The sequence below is a fragment of the Canis lupus genome, chromosome 38, assembly GCF_003254725.2.
Source record: "Canis lupus dingo isolate Sandy chromosome 38, ASM325472v2, whole genome shotgun sequence".
Lineage (NCBI taxonomy): Eukaryota > Metazoa > Chordata > Mammalia > Carnivora > Canidae > Canis > Canis lupus.
In genome coordinates, this window is record NC_064280.1 from 21,824,762 (window position 1) to 21,847,690 (window position 22,929).

Below are 22,929 nucleotides of genomic sequence, written 5' to 3' on the forward strand. Positions count from 1 at the left end.
TGAGAGAATGAGCTTTTTTTCCTTGATCTCCAAGTCTTCAACCTCTGGTTACCCTGTAGAGACCACTTCTTCTCAGCACTGCAAGCTCCCGTGAATGCCGTCGTTTTATTTGATTCACTGTTTAGAATCTTCAGTACGACCCGTGGTTTCTCTCTACTGACCCAGAGTCCTCTTCTCCTTCCCCTAAGTTAGAGAAGCAGTGGGAAGGAGAGGGAATGTGGGAGGAAGACAGAGCAGGAGGGACAGGTCACCTGGGGGGAGGGAGCAGGGAAGCCTGGGTCTGTTTCCCAAGGGATGTATCCCAAATGTGCTTTCAGCGAGCATCATGAGCATCATCGAGCATCATGAGCATCATCATCGAGCATCATCGCATCCCTGCAGGTGTACCGGGGGCGGTGACAGCAGCAGAGGCCTGTGGGCGGCAGATCAAGGTGAGGGCAAGGTCGGCGGGAGGGAGGCAGGGCGGCTGCAGCCTAGAAGTTGTTCAGGCAGCGTGGTCCATGCAGTCAGTCTCCCACCCTCCCTGAGGCCAGCTCAGGCTTACTTGCGCATTCCTCCCAAGAAAAAACAGAAGTAGAGGTTAAACAGCCCCACTGGAGGGTTTTGTTTTGTTTTTAATCGGTATTAAACATGCTAAAATCACACAGAGTGGCTAGTCCACTTCTGCTCCGACTCCACGGTGAGGGGGAAACTACAGGGGTCACTCAGTTGGCGTGGCCTCGAGGGATGGCTAGATCTGGGTGGTTAGAGGTAGGCAGGTTAGCAGAAATCCGTTGTCTAGTCCCTTCCACCGGCAGTAGCTGTGTCTCCGGAAAGCTCCCCTCCGTCACCTTTCCTCCCTCCCCACATCCCCTTGAGTCCCATCTCCCTGCCTGCGGCCCTCTGAGCCTCTTCTGCTTCTGCCCCTTATGGTCCTGGTCCAGATGATGAAGGACGCTTTTTCTGGCCTCCACCGGGCCCAGGATCCCTGCCTTGGAGTTCGTCTACTCAGCATGCACTAACGTGGAAGGTGCTCGATCTGGGTCTGCCTAGAGGAGATGGAAGCTCCGGCCCCCACGGAGGAGGGAAGGCGGGTGTGGTGGTGCAAGAGGGTGTGAAGAGCAAACACATGTTACCTGAAGTGTGAATGTTGTAACGGGCAGGACAGGGCCGAGGCCCACCTCGGGCACCCTTCTCTGAAGGCTTCCCCCTCCCTCCCACACTGCCAGGGGTCCCTCCCTCTCTGGCCCCAGAGCCTCTTGCTCTTCAACTTCACAGGCCGGGCATAGGGACTGATCAAGGAGGCTTATCCCAAGGAGAAACTGGTCCTCCCTTAGGCAAGTGGCTGCCAACTGATTTCTTCATCTTTCCTTACATTCCTTGTGCCTCCACTGTTGCAATGGATTGAGGGGGGACCAGAGAAAATAATACATAAGGGTTGACTGTGCTTCAACGAGAGGCGAGAGGGACAAAGAGACAAGGTACATAGGAGTCAGAACTGCAGAGAAGGGGAGAGAAGGGAGAGGGTGAAGGGCAAGGCTGCTTGTTCAGGAGCTAGGATCCTTTTTTCTTTTCTGGAATCTTCGGAACTTGCCCTGAATAGCAAGGGCGGCCTTCTCAGTTTCCGGCGCCGTCAGATCAATGTCAATCTCTTCCTCCTCCTCAGCCTTCTTGGCACTGCCAGCTTTCCCTGCAGGTAGTTGAGAGATTCATTAACGAGTAAACCTGCTGCCCCCACCCCTTTCTCCAGGCCCCAAATACAGTGGTTAAGGTAGGCCTCCTGCTCAGCTCTGGGAGAGTCTCCAATTTTGCCGACTGAGAGCACCTGATTACCCTCCCTGGGAGCCTGACTCAGGGCACCCGAGCTGAGAATTAGCTCTAGTTACTTAGGAGCTTTGCTGCTCTTAGACCAAGACGACAAATGTCTTCTATCGCCACTTATTCCTCAGTCTTACAATTCAGAGTCCCAGAGCATATGCACTCACTTTCCCCAGCTTTCCCTCAATTTCTGATTCAGACAGTGGCTGGACTGTCTGATAGGCTTCTTCCTACCACACTGCCTGTTTCCAAGCACTCCAGAGCCAGTTTCCAAAAATCAGAGAGTATATATACTGGTAGATTTACCTCTTAGGAAAAAGTGGAAGAAATCCTATGGATGTAGTAGTTCTCAGGCCTTGTTTCCCTAGCCCACATTCCTGTCCCAATTATACCTGACTCCAGGAGCTCCCGGACTTACAGCCCTACCTGCCTTCATGTCCCTGGCTTCACCAGCTCTATATACTGCCTGGCTGGACCCCACTCACCCTTTTCCTCTGGGCCAGGTGCCTGGTTGGTTGCTGGGGATGTTTTGGTGTTAAGCTAGGAGAGAAAAATCAGAGTATTAGATAGTCACAGAAATATTATGGCGCCATCCCCTTGGGCTCATCATCAACACTTTCAAGTCCTCCTACTACCAAGTACATTCCTTAGTCTTTTGAAGAAGCGGGTCTTAAGATCAGAGAGAGGGAGAAAAGTCATCAAAATTCATTCAACAAGCATGTAATGGTGCTGGGGACATTGTAGAGGACAAAACAGACAAAACCCCTGACCTCGCGGACTTTACACTCCAGTACACAGAGAGAGAAACAAAATACCAGGTTAGGTTGTGATGTGTTACAGAGAAAAGACAGGGAAGGGGGTAGTGAGTGCTGGGGTGGGAATGGAGAAACACAGTTTTACACAGAGTGGTCAGCAAAATCCTGTCTGAAAGTGGCATTTGAGCCAAAAGCTAAAAGAGATAAGGGAGGAAGGGTTGACTAAGTCCAGGCAGGAGCTTCCAACAGCCGTGGGCGGAAGTGAGCTGAGCCTGTTTGAGGAACAGCAAGAGACCAATGCAGCCCAGTGGAGAGAGGCAGGAAGGGGTGGGGGGGAGGATGGAGATCAGAGATAATTGGGGTGGGCAGATTATGTACGGCCTTGGAAGCCTACTTAAGGAGTTTGACTTTTACAAATGAGATGAGAAAGCACTGGAGACCTTCAATTTGCACAAAGGGGGCATGAGGGAGGAACCAAGAAAACTAGGAGGTTATTGCAGACAACTCGGCAGGAGATAATGGTTGCTTGGGTGGGCACGGAGGCACTGGAAGTGGTGAGAAGTGGTTCGATCCCAAGTATATTTTCAAGCCATGACCAAAGGGACTGGTTGATGGGATAAGTGCCATTTGGAGGAAGGGGTCAAGGATGACTCCAAAACGTTCGGCCTGAAGAACTGGAAAAATATAATAAATAAATAGAATTGTCATTTCCCCAAATAGAGAAGACAGCAGGATGAGCAGGTTTTTTTTTTTTTAATATATAAAGCTTTTTTCTTTTAATTTTTTATGATAGTCACACAGAGAGAGAGAGAGGCAGAAGCAGGCTCCATGCACCAGGAGCCCGACATGGGATTCAATCCCGGGTCTCCAGGATCATGCCCTGGGCCAAAGACAGGCGCTAAACAGCTGCGCCACCCAGGGATCCTGGGAGCAGGTTTTAGGAAAAGGATCAGGAGCTTGTTTTTGCACAAGTGTGAGAGGCCTATTAATCACTCAAGAGGAAAAGCTGCTGGATATCCAGGAGGAGTTATGGAGCAAGATCTGGCTTAGAGATAGAAATTAGGCCGTTATTAACATATGGATGATATTTAAAGCCATCAGACTGTGAGATCGCCATCAGATAAAGAGAAAAGGGTCATATCCTGGGGCATTCCAGTGATTAGAGGCTGCAGAAATGAGGAAAAATCAGTAAGGAAAACAGAAGTCAGGTAGGAGAAAAGCCAAGAGATGACAGGAATTCAGAAGACATTTGAAGAAACTATTTCAAGCAGGAAAGAGTGATTAATTATGTTTAATTCTGCAGGTAGGCCAAGTCAGACGAAGACCGGGGATTGGGCAGCCCAGGTGGCTCAGCAGTTTAGCGCCGCCTTCGGCTCAGGGCCTGCCCCTGGAGTCCCTGGATCGAGTCCCACCTCGGGCTCCCTGCATGGGGCCTGCTTCTCCCTCTGTCTGTGTCTGCCTCTCTCTCTCTCTCTCTCTCTCTCTCTCTCTCTCTCTCTAATAAATAAACAAAACCTTAAAAAATAAATAAAAATAAACTTAAAAAAGACTGGGGATCCATGACTGGGTTTTGCTATGAAGAAATCATTGGTGGCCTTGACAAGAGAAGTCACAGTGGAGGAAGGAGGAAAAAGTCTGGTTAGAGTGGGTTCTTGAGGGAAATGGAGAGAGACTGAAGCGGCAAATGCAGAAGGAGTTCCAGGAAAAATGGGGATGGGGGTGTGTGGTTTGAGGGGGGATACGGGTCACGAGATCTGATTTAAGATGTCAGAGATTACAGAGTGTTTGTGTTTTTATGAAAATCATTCAGTAGAGGGGCACGTGAGTGGCTCAGTCGGGTAACCATCTGCTGTTGGCTCAGGTCATGATCTTGGGGTCCTGGGATTGAGCCCTGCATCGGGCTCCCTGCTCAGTGGGGAATCTGCTTCTCCCTCTGCCTCTGGCCCTCCCCCTACTAGTACTCCTGCTCTCTCTCTCTCCCTCTCGAACAAATAAATAAAATCTTAAAAAAGAAAGAAAGAAAAAAAATGATTCAGTAAAGACAAACTGTAGGATAGAAAGAGGATCATTGCTGGAGAAGGAGAAAGGGGATGAGATCTAGTGCCTAAGTAGAGGGGGGCCCTGATCAAGAGCTACGAACAGGTCACCCACTGTAACTGGAGGGAAGGCAGTGCTGATGGGTCCAGAGGCTGGCCCATGGGGACATTCACAAGGTCCCTTCTCATTGCTTCTGTCTTTGAAGTAAAATAGGTAACAAGGTCATCATCCAAGAGGAGGGGGGGAGAGGTATTGGAGGAAGGAAGGGGGAAAGAAGGTACAAAATACTCATCGAAGAAAAGTAGGAAAGCAAATGCACTAAGGAATGGTAATAGCATTGCTGGGAGGCCCTGGGGCCCTCATAAGGCCAACGCGGTGAATTTGAAATTAGATTAGTCAACTGATATGTGTGCTTTTTTCTAGCCTCTCCGTCCAGATGGAAAGTTAAATTTAAAATAATAGTAATTTCCCTTCCTCAGAACGGTATCAATAGAGCTGCTTCACATCTGGACGTTCCCATCTCAAGGTACAATTCATCTTGAGACAGAGTCCCACCCGTGGGCTCCTAGGTACCCTTGGAGTCTGTTTACTCATTTCACCATCTGACTCCTTACTCTTTGCCAAAACACAGGAATTGAGTGCTCTCATGAGGGTTTTATCATCTCATCCTTAGAATAGACCCGTGGAGTATACAGCATTATCCGTCCTTTTACTGATGCAAACCTTTGTTGAATGACTGCCAGATACAAGGGCCCTGCTTTAAGAAGCGGAGGGAATCCAGTTTATGTTACGTAGGTGGTGCCATTTATGCCGTATTTTGATAAACACTGATCAACCACTTACTTGGGTTTGGTTCTGTGCACTAATAGAGTATAGAGGAAACACAAGATTCATTTATTCAACCAATACATCCGTGCTTCACACATGTCAAGTGTTATTCTAGACACTGGGATACAGCAGTGAGCAAAATAAAGTTCCTGAACTCATTAAATAATTATGCCAGTTAGTGACATGTTCCAAGAAGGAAAATAAAACAGCGTAGTCTAGGAAGGCCTCTCTGATGAGTGACATTTGAGCAGAGGTTTGAGTGACATATAAAAGCAAGCCATGTGAGTGTGTGGGAGAGGAGCTTTCTAGGCAGATGAAACATGAGGTGGAAAGTTCCTGAGGCAGGTTTTGTGCCTGGTGATGTTCAAGGAAGGCTCAGACAACCAGCATGGCTGGAGCTGAGTGAGTCAGGGAGAGAGTAGGAGAAATGAAGCTGGCTGGGTGACCAGAATAGGAATATGTCTGGACCAGAGCAAAGGCTTTGGGCTTTCCTCTGAGTTGACATAAAGGCATTACAAAGTTTGGGGCAGAGGAAAACATGGTTTTTATCTTATTTTATTTCTTTAAATTTAAATTCAAGTAATTGACATATAGGGTATTACTAGTTTCAGAGGTAGAGGTCAGCGATTCATCATCAGTCTTGTATAACACTCAGTGCTCATCCCATCGCGTGCCCTCCTCCATGCCCATCACCCAGTGACCCCCTCCCCCTGCCACCTCCCCTCCAGCGACTCTCAGCTTGTTTCCTATGATTAAGAGTCTCTTATGGGGGCAACCCCGATGGCCCAGTGGTTTGGTGCCGTCTTCAGCCCGGGGTATGATCCTGGGGTCCTGGGATCGATCCCACATCAGGCTCCCTGCATGGAGCCTGCTTCTCCCTCTGCCTGTGTCTCTGCCTCTCTCAATCTCTCTCTCTCTAACGGTCATGAATAAATAAATAAAATCTTAAAAAAAAAAGTCTCTTATGGTTTGTCTCCCTCTATCTCATTTCATCTTATTTTATTTCTCCTCCCTTCCCCTATGATCCTCTGTTTTGTTTCTTAAATTCCACGAGTGAGATCATATGACAATTGTTTTTCTCTGACTTATTTTGCTCAGCATAATACCCTCTAGTTTCATCCATGTGGTTGCAAACAGTAAGATTTTTTTTTTTGATGGCTGAGTAGTAGTCTATTGTATATATACACCACATCTTTTTTATCCATTCATCTGTCAATGGAGATCTGGACTCTTTCCATAGCTTAGCTACTGTGGACATTGTTGCTATGAGCACTGGGGTACGTGCAGGTGCCCCTTCGGGTCACTACATTTGTACCTTTGGGGTAAATCCCTAGTAGTGCAATTGCTGGGTCGTAGGGCAGCTCTATTTTCAACTTTTTGAGGAACCTCCACATTGGTTTCCAGAGCGGCTGCACCAGCTTGCATCCCCACCAGCAGCGTGAGAGGGTTCCCCTTTCTCTGCATCCTCACCAACATCACCATTTCCTGACTTGTTAATTTTAGCCATTCTGACCAGGGTGAGGCGGTACCTTAATGTGGTTTTGATTTGTACTTCCCTGATGCTGAGTAATGTGGAGCATTTTTTCATGTGTCTGTTGGCCATCTGGATGTCGTCTTTGGAGAAATGGTTTGACATCTTTTTAAAGAATCACTGTGCTGGGGCGTCTGGGTGGTTCATTCAGTTAAGTGTTTGCCTTTGGCTCAGGGCATGATCCTGGGGTCCTGGGATCGAGTCCTGCATCGGGTTCCCCACAGGAAGCCTGCTTCTCCCTCTGCCTGTGTCTCTGCCTCTCTCTCTGTGTGTGTTTCTCATGAATAAATAAATCAATATTTTTTAAGTTAGGGGCAAGAAAGAAAATAATAATTTAAAGTAAAACAAAAATTATTAACAAGTATTTTTAAAGCAGGTTGCAAATTGAGAGGGTCCAATTTTGTAAAAGATATACACTGCTTACCTATCTATCTAAATGTTTATTTAAAAATCTGGAAGAACATTTACAAAAATGTTCCTGAAACTCTTCAGAATTCCTGCGAGTCTCCATTTGACCAAAAGAAAGGGTCCATGACAAGAAAGGTTGTTCCTGCAATTCCCGGGAGCCGGCCAGTCATTGCTTTCTTCCCCTGTGATCTTGCTGTGGTCAGAGTCATTATTTATTTATCTTGCACACGATCAATACCACAGCCCAGCAGTCACCTGCATGACATGTCCCGCTCTGGTACACTGTCATCGCAAGAGGTTTGTCCACACAGCAAAAGCAGGGCATGGATGGGTAATGGGCTAACCACGGCCAGACAAGAGGGTCATGGGTCAAGAGGCAAATTCTATAGTCCCATGATCTCTGACTTCAGATCCTATTTCCTCTATTGCTGGCAAATCCCTGACTCTGATCCTTGCTTTAACTGTTATCCCTCTGTCTGAGGCTAAGCCTGTTCCCTTAATCCACCGATTCTTTTCTCTCACCCCAGGCCCTCCCCTTTGCCGGAAAATTTGGACCCAAGTCTAAATATCTCCCCTCTGATGGCGGTCTCTTCCTCTACTTTGCTTCTTGGACCAGCTCATCTCGAGCACCTTCCAAGCTGGAATATGTGTCAGGACAGAACCACTCAGGCCACTGCTTTCCCTCCGCCCTGCCAGCTGTCCCCCTTCCTGGGTCTCTCCTGAGATGACTGACCCTGGAATGGGGCCATGGCTCAGATGCTGTCAGGTCCTCCAGGGGCTCCCAGCTCCATTTGGCTTCAATTTATGAGAGGGTGTCGGGGAGACCAGAAAAGGGTGCTATAGGGCGGAGGAAACCCCTATTGCTCACGATGCCCCTTGAGATCTCCCTGGTACCTTCCACTGAAAAGGAGTATGCTGAGTCTCTACCCTCAGCCCCTCCTCCCTCCGCCCTCCGCAGCCAGGTCTCAAAATAGCCACTTGGAACACGGGATGGCTAGGTTTCATTTTTGGTGGTTTGCTGAGGTGGGGGAGGCAGCTAGGCCACAGGTTGTTGGCTCGCACACTCTTGGTAGTGCTCAGCCCTCTGCTGGCGCCTGGTCTCTGCCCCAACCCTGTTTTCCAGAAACCCAGCAGTTTTAGGTGACTCGGAGTCCTCTGGGTACATCACCCGAGAGCAGTCAGACTGACTGCACTGTGGGTAAACCGAGGCACGAGGGCTGCCCCGGGAGAGCGCCTCCCCGGAACGCAGACCTCCCCGGACCGGTGCTAACCCACAGGAGCAGGGACTAGGGAGCACTTCTCTGCCTCTCTGCCTCGTACCTGGCCAGGTATGGGTCACTAACTCTCGGGTGCTCTTCTACATCTTTCACCACTGAGCTCTTCTGACCTGTAGTAACAACCGCGAAATAGACCGGCAGGCCTGTCCTCTTCCTCATAGGACCTGGCAGGAGAGCCAGCAGAAATCCCGGACTGCAGCACGCCACCTCACCTGGCCTTATTAATAATCGCACGTGCAATCCCTGCTATGTGCCAGTCACCTTTCTACACTCTACAAACACCGGCAGGCTGCGTCATTATAACAGGCCTACGAGACGGCCGTTGATAGTGTTCTCATTTCACGGGTAAGGACGCTGAGCTAAGAGAGGTTCATGAACTTGCCTGCGGTCATACAGCTAAGAAGTAGCAAAGCCAGAGTTTGAGTCAAGACAGTCTGACTCCGGGGCACCTGGTGGCTCAGTGGTTGAGTGTCTGTCTTGGGCTCAAATCCTGGGATCGAGTCCCACATCGGGCTCCTTGCAGGGAGCCTGCTTCTCCTCTGCCTGTGTCTCTGCCTCTGGGTCTCTCATGAATAAATTTTAAAAAAATTAAAATAAAATAAAATAAATAAAATAAAATAAATAAAATAAAATAAAATAAAGAATCTGACCCCAGGCCATGCCTACTGACTCAATCCTACTCTTCCAGTTGAGCTGACCGCCCTGATTTTGGCTTTCATCTTCAGTGGGCCTCCTGACCCCTGGGGCACAGATATAACCCGAGGCTACATTCTTCACTCCCAGGGCCAGATGCTAGCTAGACCTTCAGATTCCTCTAGGACCATGCCTTGAGGAACCCCAATATCTAAAAGTTAGGGGGATCTTTTTAGGGCCATCCCATTGGTTTCCATTTCAAATAACTTCCTCACTTAAGTTCAAGTCTGTTAATTCACATTTCTAGTGAGCTGGGGAGCTTGGTTCACTTCAGCCTCACCCCGCACACAGGACTCAATGACTCAATCACTTCTCTCTCTTATTTTTTTTTTTAAGGTTTTATTCATTTATTCCTGAGAGACAGAGACAGAGAGGCAGAGACAAGCAAGCTCCATGAGGAGAGCCCAATGCGGGACTCTATCTTGGGACCGGGGAATCAAGACCCAAGCCAAAGGCAGCCGCTGCTCAACCGCTGAGCCCCCCAGGCGCCCCACACCAAACACTAATTAGCAACTGTGAGGCCCATCAACTCTCGCCTTCCCCCAGAGGGCCCCACTTTGTTGCCTTGCCTACCTTCCTGTATTCCTTTTCTCCCCACCTTGGGGCCTGACGTTCTCCAAAGTTCCATTCCCATCATCTCACCGGGAGCTGTTGGTTCCCCGTGAGGATCCTCATTTCCTCTGCAGCTCAAAGTTGTGGACTTTGCCTTCCCACGGGGAAGGCAGAAAAGGAAAGGCCAGGCCTGGTAGCTTAAGGCTCTCCTGTCTTCAGGCTTTGAGGCTGCAGAGAGGGATCTGATCTGGCAACTGCCTCCTTTCCCTGTAGGGTACCTCCTCCCAGGGCATTCATCAGCATTCCGGTGAATTCTCATCCCCCCAGGCTTTATTTATTTTATTTTTATTTATTTTATTTATTTATTTTTTTTTTCCCCCAGAGCTTTAGATCCCATTCCCCTCTCGCCTTCTCCGGAGTCCTTATAACTGTTCTCACTCTCTTATATAGAGAACTTCTCCCTCTCTTTAAAGAAGCGGGGGTAGGGGGTGGCTTCTTTAATCTGAATTCCTTCTTTAATTAGAAGGAAAAGAGGGAAAAGAAGCAAGTCTAGGACCATGCCTTGAGGAACCCCAATATCTAAAGGTTAGGGGGATCTTTTTTTAGGGGGATCTTTTTAACAAATATGAATAGCCATATGCAAAAATACTGCTCAAAAAACAAAACAAAAACCGCCAAAAAAACCTCGATCTAAAAAAAATAAAAATAAAAATAAAATAGAAATAAAAAATAAAATAAAAAAAATAAAACCTTGTACTTCATACAAAAATTAACTCCAAATGCACACAAAACTTAAAACTATAACACTTCTAGAAGAAAACATAGAAAAATAAAAATCTTTGCAACCCTGGGGTAGGCAAAGATTTCTTAGATATACCAAAGGTAGAATCTGTAAAAGAAAAAATATATATAAATTAGACTTTCTCAAAATTAAGAACTCTTTGTTTTTTTGTTTTGTTTTTCAAATTTGTATTTAAATTCTAGTTAGTTAGCATATAGTGTAATATTGGTTTCAGGAGTAGAATTAGCAATTCATCACTTACATACAACACCCAGTGCTCCTCACAAGTGCCCTCCTTAATATCCATCACCCATCTAGCCCATCACCCACCCACCTTCCCCCATCAACTCTGTTTTTTATCATTAAGAGTCTCTTAGGTTTGCTTCCTTTTTTCCTCCTTCCCACATGTTCATCTGTTTTGTTTCTTATATTCCACATAGGAATGAAATCAATAGTATTTGTCTTTCTCAGAATGACTTATTTCACTCAGCATGACACACTCTAGTGCTATCCATGTCGTTGCAAATTTTCAAGATTTCACTCTTTCTGTTGGCTGAGTAATATTCCATCATAATATATATCTTGGGACGCCTCGGTGGGTCAGTTTTTTGGTGCATGCCTTCGGCTCAGGGCGTGATCCTGGGGTCCTGGGATCAAGTCCTGCATGAGGTTCCCTGAATGGAGCCTGCTTCTCCCTCTGCCTATGTCTCTGCCTCTCTCTCTCTCTCTCTCTCTGTGTCTCTCATGAATAAATAAAATCTTAAATAAATAAATAAATCTCACACCTTCTTTAGTTATCGGTTGATGGACTTTTGGACTCTTTCCATAGTTCGGCTATTGTAGGTGATGCTGCTATAGACATCAGTGTGCCTGTACCCCTTTGAATCTGTAATTTTGTATCCTCTGGGGGGAGGTAAATACCTCATAGTACAATTGCTGGATCACAGGGTAGCTCTACTTTTAACAAGAACTGCTTTTTTTTTTTTTTTTTTTAAGAACTGCTCTTTGTTTTTGTTTTTAAGATTTTATTTATTTATTCATGAGAGACACAGAGAGAGAGGCAGAGACACAGGCAGAGGGAGAAGCAGGCTCCATGCAGGGAACCCGACATGGGACTCGATCCCAGGTCTCCAGGATCACGCCCTGGGCCGAAGGCAGGTGCTAAACCACTGAGCCACCCAGGGATCCCCTCAAATACTTTTTAAAACACCTCTACTGCCTGTTTTACAGAAACCTCAAACTCTAGGGGCACCTGAGTGGCTCAGTTGGTTAAGCGACTGGCTTTTGATTTCGGCTCTGGTCATGATCTCAGGGTTGTGGGATGAAGCCCCAGGTTGAGTCTCCTTGTCCCTTTCCCATGCACCCCCCACCCATTTGCATGCTCTTTCTCGCTCTCCAATCAATCAATAAATCAATCAATCAAATCCTTAAAAAAAAAAAAAAAGGGCAGCCCGGGTGGCTCAGCGGTTTAGTGCCAACTTCAGCCCAGGGCGTGATCCTGGAGACCCAGGATTGAGTCCCACATCGGGCTCCCTGCGTGGAGTCTCCTTCTCCCTCTGCCTGTCTCTGCCTTCACCCCCACCCCTTGTGTCTCAAATTGGAATCATAATCTTACTTACCCAACCTTCTTCTTCTTCTGCAAATATTCTCTATCTCACCCACTTGTACAAGCCAGACACTTGGCAGTCAGTCTTGATATCGCCCTCCCTTCACATTGCATATCCAGTTCAGTATTAACTCCTGTTAACTTTGTCTCCCACATATCTCTGACTCCATTCACTTCTCCCCACTGCTAGGACCTAACACAGTTGTTTCCTATGTGGACCACTGCAACAGCCCGAGGGGGTACCGATGCCCTTACGACAAATAAAACCCTTGAAGTGGTTGAAAGGGCTCTATGTTATGCAGCCTCTGGTTACTTCAGAAACCTCATGTCTGGAACATACCTGGTCCCTTCCCACCTCAGGACCTTGGCAGCTGCTTCTCTTATCCCTGTTTCCCTTTTATTTAGTTAATTCCTGCTTATTTTCAGAGCTCCCCTCAAGGGCTCCTTCTCCCAGGAAGCTCTTCTCAGCTCCCCAGACTCGGCTAGGGCCTTCATTATGTTTTAATAGCACTGAGATTTCTCATTCAGGTGCCCCCCGAATGTATTCTCTTCCATTTCTGTGCAAGTTTGTATGTGGGGAGGGGCTGTATCTATCTTATTCGCTACTGTAGCCCGGGGTCTAACACAAGGCTTTCCCACATGATACACACTCAATACTTGTGGAACGAATGAAAGGAGTTCCCAGTCTGTTCTATTTGCCACCTCATCTAGGTTTCTGAAATCAAAGTTGTATTCAGATTGCTGAGGGCCTCGACGTAACTGGTTCAGAGATTGTGAAAAATATTAGAAGCCAGGTCACTGCTTTTCCTCAAGTTCCATATGTGCCTAAAAAGGAGCTGAGGATGAAGGAGAAATTCTCTAGAAGTGTATTTCCTATTATCTGTATAAGAGCTACTGTATAGGGGCACCGGGTGGCTCAGTTGGTGAAGCATCTGCCTCTGGCTCAGGTCATGATCCCAGGATCCCTGGGATCCCTGGGTTCGAGCCCTGCATCAGGCTCCCTGCTCAGCGGGGAGCCTGTTTCTCCCTCTCCCTCTAACCCTTCTCCGCACTTGTGCTCTCTCTTTCTCTGTCCCAAATAAAAAAGTAAAATCTTAAAAAAAAAAAAAAAGCACTACTGTGTATTTGCCTTCTCTTCCCCGCCCTTCCCACTCACCAGATTGCCATTCCCTTGAAAGCAAAGTCCATAGTTAACCATTTATTTGTGTATCATGGTAATAGCAACCTATGTCTTGCGCAGAGTGGGTACTCAATATTCATGTGAATTCAAATTTTATTAAGCCTCAAATTCCTGGAAGGAGCATTATGGCATATTAGGTAGAGCTAGACAGATCTAGTTTCATATCCTGGATCTGCACTATCTTCAAATCCCGGCCCTGCCATTCCTAGCTGTGTGGCATTGGGTAAATCACAGCCTGGCTGTGCTCAGGTCTCTCATCTTCAGAAAAGATATAATACCTATTTTGGAGAGTGAAAAGAACTGGAGGAAATGTATGTAAAATGCCTAGCATGTATCAAATAGTTATTATTTTGAAGCAATATAACGCTGGGTTATATAGAAGAATAGGTCAAGGAGCACCCAGGTGGTGGTACAGTCAGTTTAGTGTCCAATTCTTGGTTTCAGCTCAGGTCATGATCTCAGCGTCATAAGATTGGCCCTACGTTGGGCTCCATGCTCAGCACCGGGTCAGCCTGAGACTCTTTTTCCTTCTCCTTCTTCAACTCTTATCTAAAATCAATAAAAAGGGCAGCCCTGGTGGCGTAGTGGTTTGGGGCCGTCTGTAGCCCAGAGAGTGATCCTGGAGACCAGGGATCGAGTCCCACATTGGGCTCCTTGCAGGGAGCCTGCTTCTCCCTCTGCTTGTGTCTCTGCCTCTCTCTCTGTGTGTGTGTGTCTCTCATGAATAAATAAATAAAATCTTTAAAAAAAAAATAAATCAAAAAAAAAAAAAAAAAAGACTAGGTCCAGTCACTGGAGATTCGTATGGTTAAAGTCCTGGAATCAAAGTAGTCACCGAGTTCATCTTCATTAAGGAGAACTGAAGGAGGAAGATGATGCGGGGATTGCTCTAAGGACCCTTGTAGACCGTAGGCGCTTCATAACTGATCTCTTTTTACTGTAAACCAAAGCTAGAAATCAAAGTCTCCATCATCCTTATGTTTGTTCCCAGAAATGCTGACAATGGCTCTGGTAAAGGGCCCAACAACAGTCTGTTGGATGGAAACCACATTTTGTCCAGCAGCTGCCTGGGTCTGGAGCCCTGAAGCCTCCCGGAGCCACTCCCAGGTGTGCAGGAGGGGTGTCCTGAACAGCACCTCCATAAAGGTTCACACTTCATTTCAAAGAACCCAAGACATGACACACTTTTTTTTTTTTTTTAAGCATAAAGATGGTTGTGCAGGGGGCACCTGGGTCGCTCTATCAGTTGGGCATCCACCTTTGGCTCAGGTCATGATCCCGGGGTCCTGGGATTGAGCCCCGAGTGGGGTTCCCTGCTCAGCTTCTCCCTCTCCCTCTGCTGCTCCCCCTGCTTGTGTGTTCTTTCTCTCAAATAAAGAAATAAATAAAATCTTAAAAAAAATAGATGTTTGTACAAATCCATCCATTGCCTCAGGAGGAGGGTTTGTAGGTATTGTCTTGGCAAAGCACCTGAGAACAGTCAAGCCAGGGTAACTTAAGTGCTGTTTCCCTGCCACCACCACGGGGGAATAGGTACCTTCTCACGTTAGGCCTGACTCCCCCTGCCTCCTTCTTGGGCTGTGTTTCTCCTTTCTTTGTCTTTTTCATCTTTAATGGTGTTGCCACAGCAACCAGTGTCACCAGAATAGGCAAGAGAGTGTCACCGGCTCTGCTCCCAGCAGCAACTTAGAACTAACCTTGGGGAAGGTAAACTACCCAGATTTCTCTAAACTCCTCTTCTCCTCTTCCCACCGGGCTCTTAAAAGAGGTATCACAGATTGTTAATAGCAGCAACGGAAGGAACAAAGGAGCACCTCATCATACCTCGATTTGCATGATCCAGCTTGGATGCTTTGCAAATGAAAACACATCACATACACATTCTAGTACTGCTGGACTCACTTGGTTCCCGTGAATATGCACAGGTCCTCAGAATCCCGCCCTGCAGTCCAGACCAGGAAACCTAGAAAGGGCCTGAATCCTCAAAGTCCTAAATAGGACCCCCCCAAAACCCCTTCCTTGCTTGTATAAGCTCCCCGCTCACTTAAGAGGCGCAGAAAGTGAGGGGGACAGGTGTGAGTGCATCGCTTCCAAGTGGTGACAAGGAGGGTCCCCGGGGACCCTTCTTCCCCGATGCTAAATGAAGGTGGCTGCTGAAGGGTTGGGAGGGGCCCCAGGGGCGCCCCGTTGCCCCAGAGGGACCCCAGCCGGCCGTTTGCAGCTCTGCTGGAGCCGGTTCAATTCCTCCAGCGCGGCAACCAGCTGCAGTCCTCGAACAGCCTCGGAAAGACTCGTTCAAGGTCACCCTCCAGATAATAACAGAAGGAGAACTAGGAATTCTTCCTTCGGCTCTATATACACACATTCTTCTCCTAAAATAAGGACTAGAACCCAAATACCTTATAACTCAGATGCCTCCCAAGACAGGAATAGAACCTAAAGCAGTCCGAGCCCCCGAGCCCCCGTCTCCCCAGCCACCCCAGCCCAGTTGCCTGGAATAGCAGTAACCCCCCACCGGCGTCCGACTCGGCCATGCCAGCCCATGGTATGTGGTGAGTCAACAGCCCGGGCGTCCCCCCAGCCCCCCCAGCATGGGCCGCCACAGTTTAATGAGTGGTTATTTGTGGTGCTCTGCACACAGCTTGGAGCTGCGCCTTCTACCCCATACTGAGGGCAGGGGGTGGGGGAGAGCGAGTAGTGCCAAAGCATCATTTATTACTATAATCTTCAATGTGCATCCCACCCATGGCGTTAATGTCCCAAAATAAACGTATTAATCCCCCCACAGCCTACAAAGCAAACACTCAGCTGGAGGACTTTGTGTGGGAGGAAGGCAGCACCAAGGACGATGGAGGGGTAAATGGCACCTCTTTTTCCTGGGGGGGTGGGGGTGGAGGGGGAGCTGGGACTCCTAGGTGGGCATGCCTTCAGGAGTCAGCCTGGAATGAAGCAATCATCAGACCTCCGGGAGGAGAGCGGGACAAGGTCCAGGTTTTGAGGCACTTGTTTACAGGCACCTGCAGGGATGCAGATCTCTTAGAAAAAGCGGTTTGGGATCTGCTTCTCACTTGGCTTACTCTTGCAGGTAAAATCATTCTGGGCCAAGTCAAGGCATTTTGAGCAGCCGGTCTGGAGTACGGATTTAGAAAACCGTGCACATAGGATCCTGGGGTCCCAGTAGGCTCCCATCACTTACTGGGCAGGTCTAATACATCCTCATGTCTCCCCCTTCTTAGAGTTTTCCTCCCAAAGCCCTTGTGGACTCTTGGAAGCCAAGTGGCCAAATGAAGGGCTAAATGTTCGGCGCTTGTTTGGTTAGCAGGGACACCGATTTCACTTTTCCTGCCCTGGGTCCTCCCAGTCAAATACTTTAGAGTTAAGAGAATTGCTCTCATTTCTTTCTTTTCAGAAAGGAAACCACTCCTTCCAATCCCTGATGCTCTGCAGTTAATAGGATCGATGATGGACATCAGAAACGAAGGACTTGGGCAGCCCCGGTGGTGCAGCAGTTTAGCGCTGCCTGCAGCCCAGGGCGTAATCCTGGAGACCCAGGATCGAGTACCACCTCAGGCTCCCTGCATGGAGCCTGCTTCTCCCTCTGCCTGTGTCTCTGCCTCTCTCTGCCTCTCTCTCTCTCTCTCTCTCTCTGTCTCTCATGAATAAATAAATAAAAATCTTAAAAAAAAAAAACAACTAAGGACCAAAAAAGGGGCCTCCAGGCTTCCCATACACCGCCCCCCCAGCACATTCACTGCATCCACTTTCAAGGTCAGTAGGCATCTTGCGTCAGGAAGGGGAATACTGGCCCTGCTTAATATTGTACCAAAATGTCTGCTGTTGTTAAAAATTCTCTCATGTTGATCTCTCCTTTTTTTTTTTTTTAAGATTTTATTTATTTATTCAAGAGAGACACAGAGAGAGAGGCAGAGGGAGAAGCAGGCTCCCTGTGGGGAGCCCAATGTGGGACTCGATCCCAGGACCCCAGGATCACGACCTGGGCCAAAGCCAGATGCTCAACCACTGAGCCACCCAGGCACCCGTCATGTTGATCTCTTCTCTCTCTCCACGTTCCCCCCTTCAGCATTTACTAAATGACACTGCTTCCATTTCCTGTAGAAAGTATCTGTGATCTGTCCCTTAACAGTTGCCTGTGAATTAAAGCATTCTACACTCCCATTAAAGGACTCTGCGGAATCCTTTCGCTATGTGAAGTCTGTGCCCCTAGTCTTGGTTCTAGCATTGTGTGAACTTTCATAAGGTTTGGGCCTTAGTTTCCTTATCTGTAAGACGAGGAGATGGGATCACACGAGCTTTAGGGTTTCTTACCAAATCTAAAATCATATCACTAAAACGTTTGGATGTATTATTTGAGATTCTCTTGGTGAAAGACATACCTGTATTTCTATCTTGAAGGATTTTTGCAAACTGAGTTCATTTTTTTTCCATGATAAAATAGCCTCATGAAAGAAAAAAAAAAAAAGACTCATGAAAGACAATTTGGAACTACAGAAGAACAGAACACAGAGAAAGGCATTCATAGAACTAGTACCTTGAGAAGACAATTACTGACCGGCTCTTTCAACCCTGTCTCTATCACGCTCATCAGTCAAGATCCTCCACAGACAGATGTGAAAAATGCATCATGTTTGCATATTTGGACTCCAGCCACATTACTGGAGCCTGCCCCTATAGAGACTTGACATTCTAAGAGGTAAGAGATCACAGCTGCAGCTTAGGAAAAAGAGTCGTCCATATTCCCAGTTAGGAGACAAGTCATCCACGTTTACCAGTGAGAGGCTCCTGCTCGAGCAGCTGGAGGCAACAACCTGGATGGGTGACTAAGAAAAGGACAAGCAAGTTCTAGAACCAGGTTCTGGTTCCCTTACTTTGGAAGACAGACTATTTCCAGAGGTGGAAGGCATCCTATTTTATGTGTCCAGGAGAACCATAATAATAATAATATATCAAAGAGAGAGAGAAACTTGGATTTCCTCCAAGTCGCTACCAGGTTTCCTAAAAACTGGCTCACAGAAGACCACGGGATTATATCACCCTGACCAAGCTTCCACTGTGGGGAAGGTTACAGATTCTGACAGATACGCCTGGGAAAGAGAATGTGATCCACCAAATGTGATATCCCATTCCTAGTACCTAAGAGGACAGCAAGCAGAATGACGAAGGAGGGGGTATCGGTTCTAAGCTCTCTCCTGGTGACATTTCTCACTGATCTGTTCCTTGCTCCAGCCTTTGCCAGCCAAAACACAAGACGGACACCACGAGGACAACCCCCAGTCATTCATGACCCCCATTTCTTTTTTTTTTTTTTTTAGATTTTATTTATTTATTCATGAGAGACAGAGAGAAGGCAGGGACAGAGGGAGAAGCAGGCTCCCTGCAGGGAGCCTGATGTGGGACTCGATCCCAGGACCCCAGGATCATGGTCTGAGCCAAAGGAAGACATTCACCCACTGAGGCACCCAGGTGCCTCCATGACCTCCATTTCAACAGAACGACTGCCAGACCCAGGGGTCTGCTGGGGCTGCTCAAAGTGGGGAAATGCAACAAGATCACAGGAGAACTTGCAAGTGTGCTGTTAAGTAGCCAGCTACACCGTGTGACAAGGGATTACAGACAGGAGCCCTCTGGGAGTGAATGCATCTCCCATTCCCATCCTTCACTGAAACTAGCAAAAAGTTAACAAAACTCTAAGAGACAAGCTGTGATTCACAGCAATCAAGTCCTGCCTGCAGCTGTGAATACGACAAGCTGGGGATGATGAGTCCCTGCAGCTCCTCTGCGCATGAATCCACATGCACATCTTCAGGGGCACGAACGCTCTGCTGCAGTACTGAGTGACAGCAAATAGCCACGAAGGCAAAGTGGAGCTGGAGATCCCCCCAGCAGCCTCACCAGAACCCCTACTCTTCGGTTGCCCTAGGTCTGAAGACCGCTCTCCAGCTTTTGTTCTTTGGTTGATTGGGGAATCTCTTACCGAGATCCCCAAACCTCTCATTTCATGCGGTTCCTCTGAAACCAGAAAATAAGCAGGTGGGGGAGGTGAAACTTATGTAAGATTCAGGGTGCACAGGGCTTTCCTGGGCTAGGCACTTCCGCCTGAGCAAGGAGACCCTTGGGGATGCACCGAGAGGAATGAGGCAGTTTGAAGTCTCCCCAGAGCTCCAGAGCCCCGGACAATATTTCCGTTTTTTATCGCAGCTCTTTCAAGAGGAAGAAAACAGGCTAGGTCTTGGCCTCCAGGGAAGCAGAAACCCTCTGGGGATCTGCTTCAGAAAGAGCTAGTCTCTGTGTACACCCAGGTGGCTGCTTCTGGATTTTATAAATACTCCTCCCTGAAGCCAGGCTCGGCTCCATATTAGAGGGCAGCTTTGACTGCTAAATTGCCAGTTAGAACCAGTTGACTCTGACAGCCTGGGAGGCTGGGCAGCCCTCACACACTGACAACTAGTCCCCATCCGAGGAGCCTATTGTCACCATTCTACCGAGCTCCTGAGTGAGGCTAGCCAAGCTCAGCAATGAAGTCAAGACTTGATTTTCCCCTCAAACATCAAACTGTTTTCCTTATCACAGAAACCGCTTTGTCACTCCACCAAAGACCACCGTAAATGCCAGCCCCTGGAGCGTGTCTGTGCACTTCCCCCGAAAAGCACTGGCCAACCACCCATCTTCATGATGGCACAGCCTTCAGCTCACATGAACTCCCAGGGGATGGCTTGAATTGCAACTTTCAGATTTAGAAACACGAGACCGGGCCTTGAACTTCAGCCCTCAGTGAAAGCCTCTCTTCTCCTATTAGGGCTGCTCACGTTAGAAGCAAGACGAAAGAATATTGACCAAAAAACAATTTTTTCCCTTTTCTTTCTGAAACGTTGCCATGGTCAGAGCCACAACTAGCTGAGGGACTAGAAACCACTTTAGTTCATCTGCACCCCCCAGACTAGCTGGATTTTCCAGGATAAACTCAGTGGACATGGCAACCAAGACAACATAGCAGTCGATGCTAATTGGCTCCCTGGACGACAAGTTTTGGTTTGAGCCAATAGAGCTCCTACTAAAGATAAAGATCTAAACTGAGACCTGGGTTCCAGGGTCCTGTCCCCCCACTAGCCTGGTATTCTTCAGAATTCATGTGCTCGTTTTCTGTAATATTCCAAAACAGAAAAGAAGAAACTGGGACATAATAACAATAGCTAATGCAAATTGAGTACCTCCTCTGCACCACTGTCCTAAGTACTTTGCATATATTATCTCATTTAATTGGAACAATCCGTATTACCCCAATTTTATAGATTAAACACTGAAGCAGAGAAAGGTCTAGTAATCTGCCTAAGGCCACGCCGCTAGTAAGTAGTAGGGCTGGGACCTGGCATAGCTGGGAAGTTGGATTTATCACAAGATCCTGCGCACCAGGAAAGGAATTGCATGGAGCAAGCCTGTGATGCCACCGTCCATACTGGCTTCACCTGGGAAGGAAGGTCCCGGTTTCTGGATCCCACGAACCCATGCAAACAATGGAAGCGGTCTTTCCCAGTCTCTGCTTTGACCCCTACCTCTTTGGATGGTGTTCTGGGAAAAGAGCACATCCCACTTAATGGACTGGCTCTGGCTCAGAGCGACACCGGGAAGCCTGACAGAAAGACCTGGGATGTGACGAGCACTGCAGAGAGAGGCAGGAGAGAAGGGGACCTCTCTCCGGGAGTGGAAGTGCCCCCACGACACGGGCTTCTGAAAATCAGACACGGTCCCCCGCATGGTGGAGGGTGGGATGCACCCTCCCTAAAAGGGGAAGAGTGGGGGGGGGTAGGGCTGGATGCCACCTAAGGAGGGCGGGTGCAACACAGCCCTCGGAGAGGGAGCACACGGGCGGCGGGCAGGAGCTAGCTCCCCCTGAAGTTCGGGGAGTGAAGGGGAGCCCGAGCGACCTCGGCCGCTAGGACAGACGCAGGGGGCATCCCGGGGAGGCGCCCCTCACTGACACCGCAGCGCCCCCGCGCCCCGCAGCGCCCTGCACAGTGCGGGGCTCCCAGCCTCGGGGCTCCAGGGGCTTCCCAGCGCGCCCGGCGGGAGCTTCCAGCGAGGCACCGGGGCGCCCCCCGAGGTCCCCGCGCCCTCCCCGCTCCCCGGCCCCGGGCCGCGGGCTCGCCCGGAGCGGGGTGGGGGCCCCCCGGGCAGCGCGCCTCACCTCGCTCATCGCGGCGGCCGGACGGGGCGCGCTGGGCGCCGCACGTGCAGGGGAGGCGAGGGGCCCTCGGGGCTGCGCGGGCGACGGCCGCGGGGGCCGGGCTCCGAGGCGCGCGCCCCGGCCGACGAGCGCAGCCGAGCCTGGTGCGGGGAGCCGCCGCTCCCGCCCCGCAGCCCGCAGCCCGCAGCCCGCAGCCCGCAGCCGCGCTCCGGGCCAGCAGCTCCCGCCCCGCGCCCCCGCCCCCGCCCGACCCCGTCCTGGGGAGCCGCTCCGCGCGCCTCCGCCGGGCCCGCCTTTTATAGTGGGCGCCGCACCCGCCCCCGGGCCGACCAATGGGAGCGCCTCCTGCCGCGGAGTGACGGCCGCTCGCAGCCAATCGGGGCGGGCCCGGAGGGCTGCTGCATTTCCAAACTAGGGTAAGCCCGAGAGCGGGAAGAGGGGGAGGCCGTCGGGGGCCGGAGCGCGGCAAATGCAGGAGCCGGAGCCGGGGAGGAGGGAGGGGAGGGCGGAGGACACGACGGAGGGAAGCGGAGAGAGCGAAGGAAGGAGTGTGCGAGCGTGGGAGAGCCTCGAAAGAGCCGCAGGGCGACCGAGAGGGTACAGGAGAAGCAGGAAACTGGAGTGCAAGGGCCGAAGCCGGGAGAGGTGGCGGGTTCACCGGGAGTCTAGGATGGCAGTGTGACTCCGAGAAGGTAGGACAGCGCGGGAGAGGCTCGGAGGAGAGGCAGACAGGAGCAAGTGGACCGTATTCCCTGGCAGAGAACAGGGAAGTTGGGAAGGGCCTGTGGGACTGCGAACATTACAGATCTCGGGAGTAGAAAGAAGACTTTTTACAACTCATCAGCCTTACCTCCCCCATAATGCAAAAAATAAATAAATAAAAGATGGACCCTTAGCATCCACTTGAGTAGGTCACGGGCTCCCCACCAAAGCTGATTTACAACTGCTTATTCATTCCGTGTCTCGCTGTGACAATGTGCCCTCCTCTGTGCCAGGCATGATGGTGAGACCATTAAAAGAAAGGAGACGCACTTACGATTTTGCAGCTATTGTTGCCATTAAAATGGGTTTCAACATGCGAGTCCTGCCTCCTAGAGTCTGGCTTGTATCTTCCTGCAATTCAGGGAGCGAGCGACCCTTCTGGTGGTCCATGTTTGAGTTCCGGGGTCCACTAGGCAGCTAAGTGGGGTGTAGGGAGCGGGTGTGAAAGATGAAGCCCACAGCCCAATCTGGAGAGATTGTTTTCCAAGAAGATGGAATTGTGTTAAGTAATTATGTCGTGTA

At 49.2% G+C, this 22,929-nt stretch overlaps 1 protein-coding gene across 1 annotated transcript; it reads right to left on the bottom strand.

Moving 5' to 3' along the window:
* Window positions 1-574: 574 nt before the first annotated feature.
* On the bottom strand, window positions 575-21,842 carry PCP4L1 (Purkinje cell protein 4 like 1). Its single transcript, XM_025420840.3, has 3 exons — window positions 21,646-21,842; window positions 2,283-2,337; window positions 575-1,669 (listed from the first exon to the last, which is right to left on the bottom strand). Exons 1-3 carry the CDS (start codon window positions 21,652-21,654, stop codon window positions 1,527-1,529), a joined length of 207 nt encoding a protein of 68 aa, XP_025276625.1. The 5' UTR covers window positions 21,655-21,842; the 3' UTR covers window positions 575-1,526.
* Between the last annotated feature and the right edge of the window lie 1,087 nt (window positions 21,843-22,929).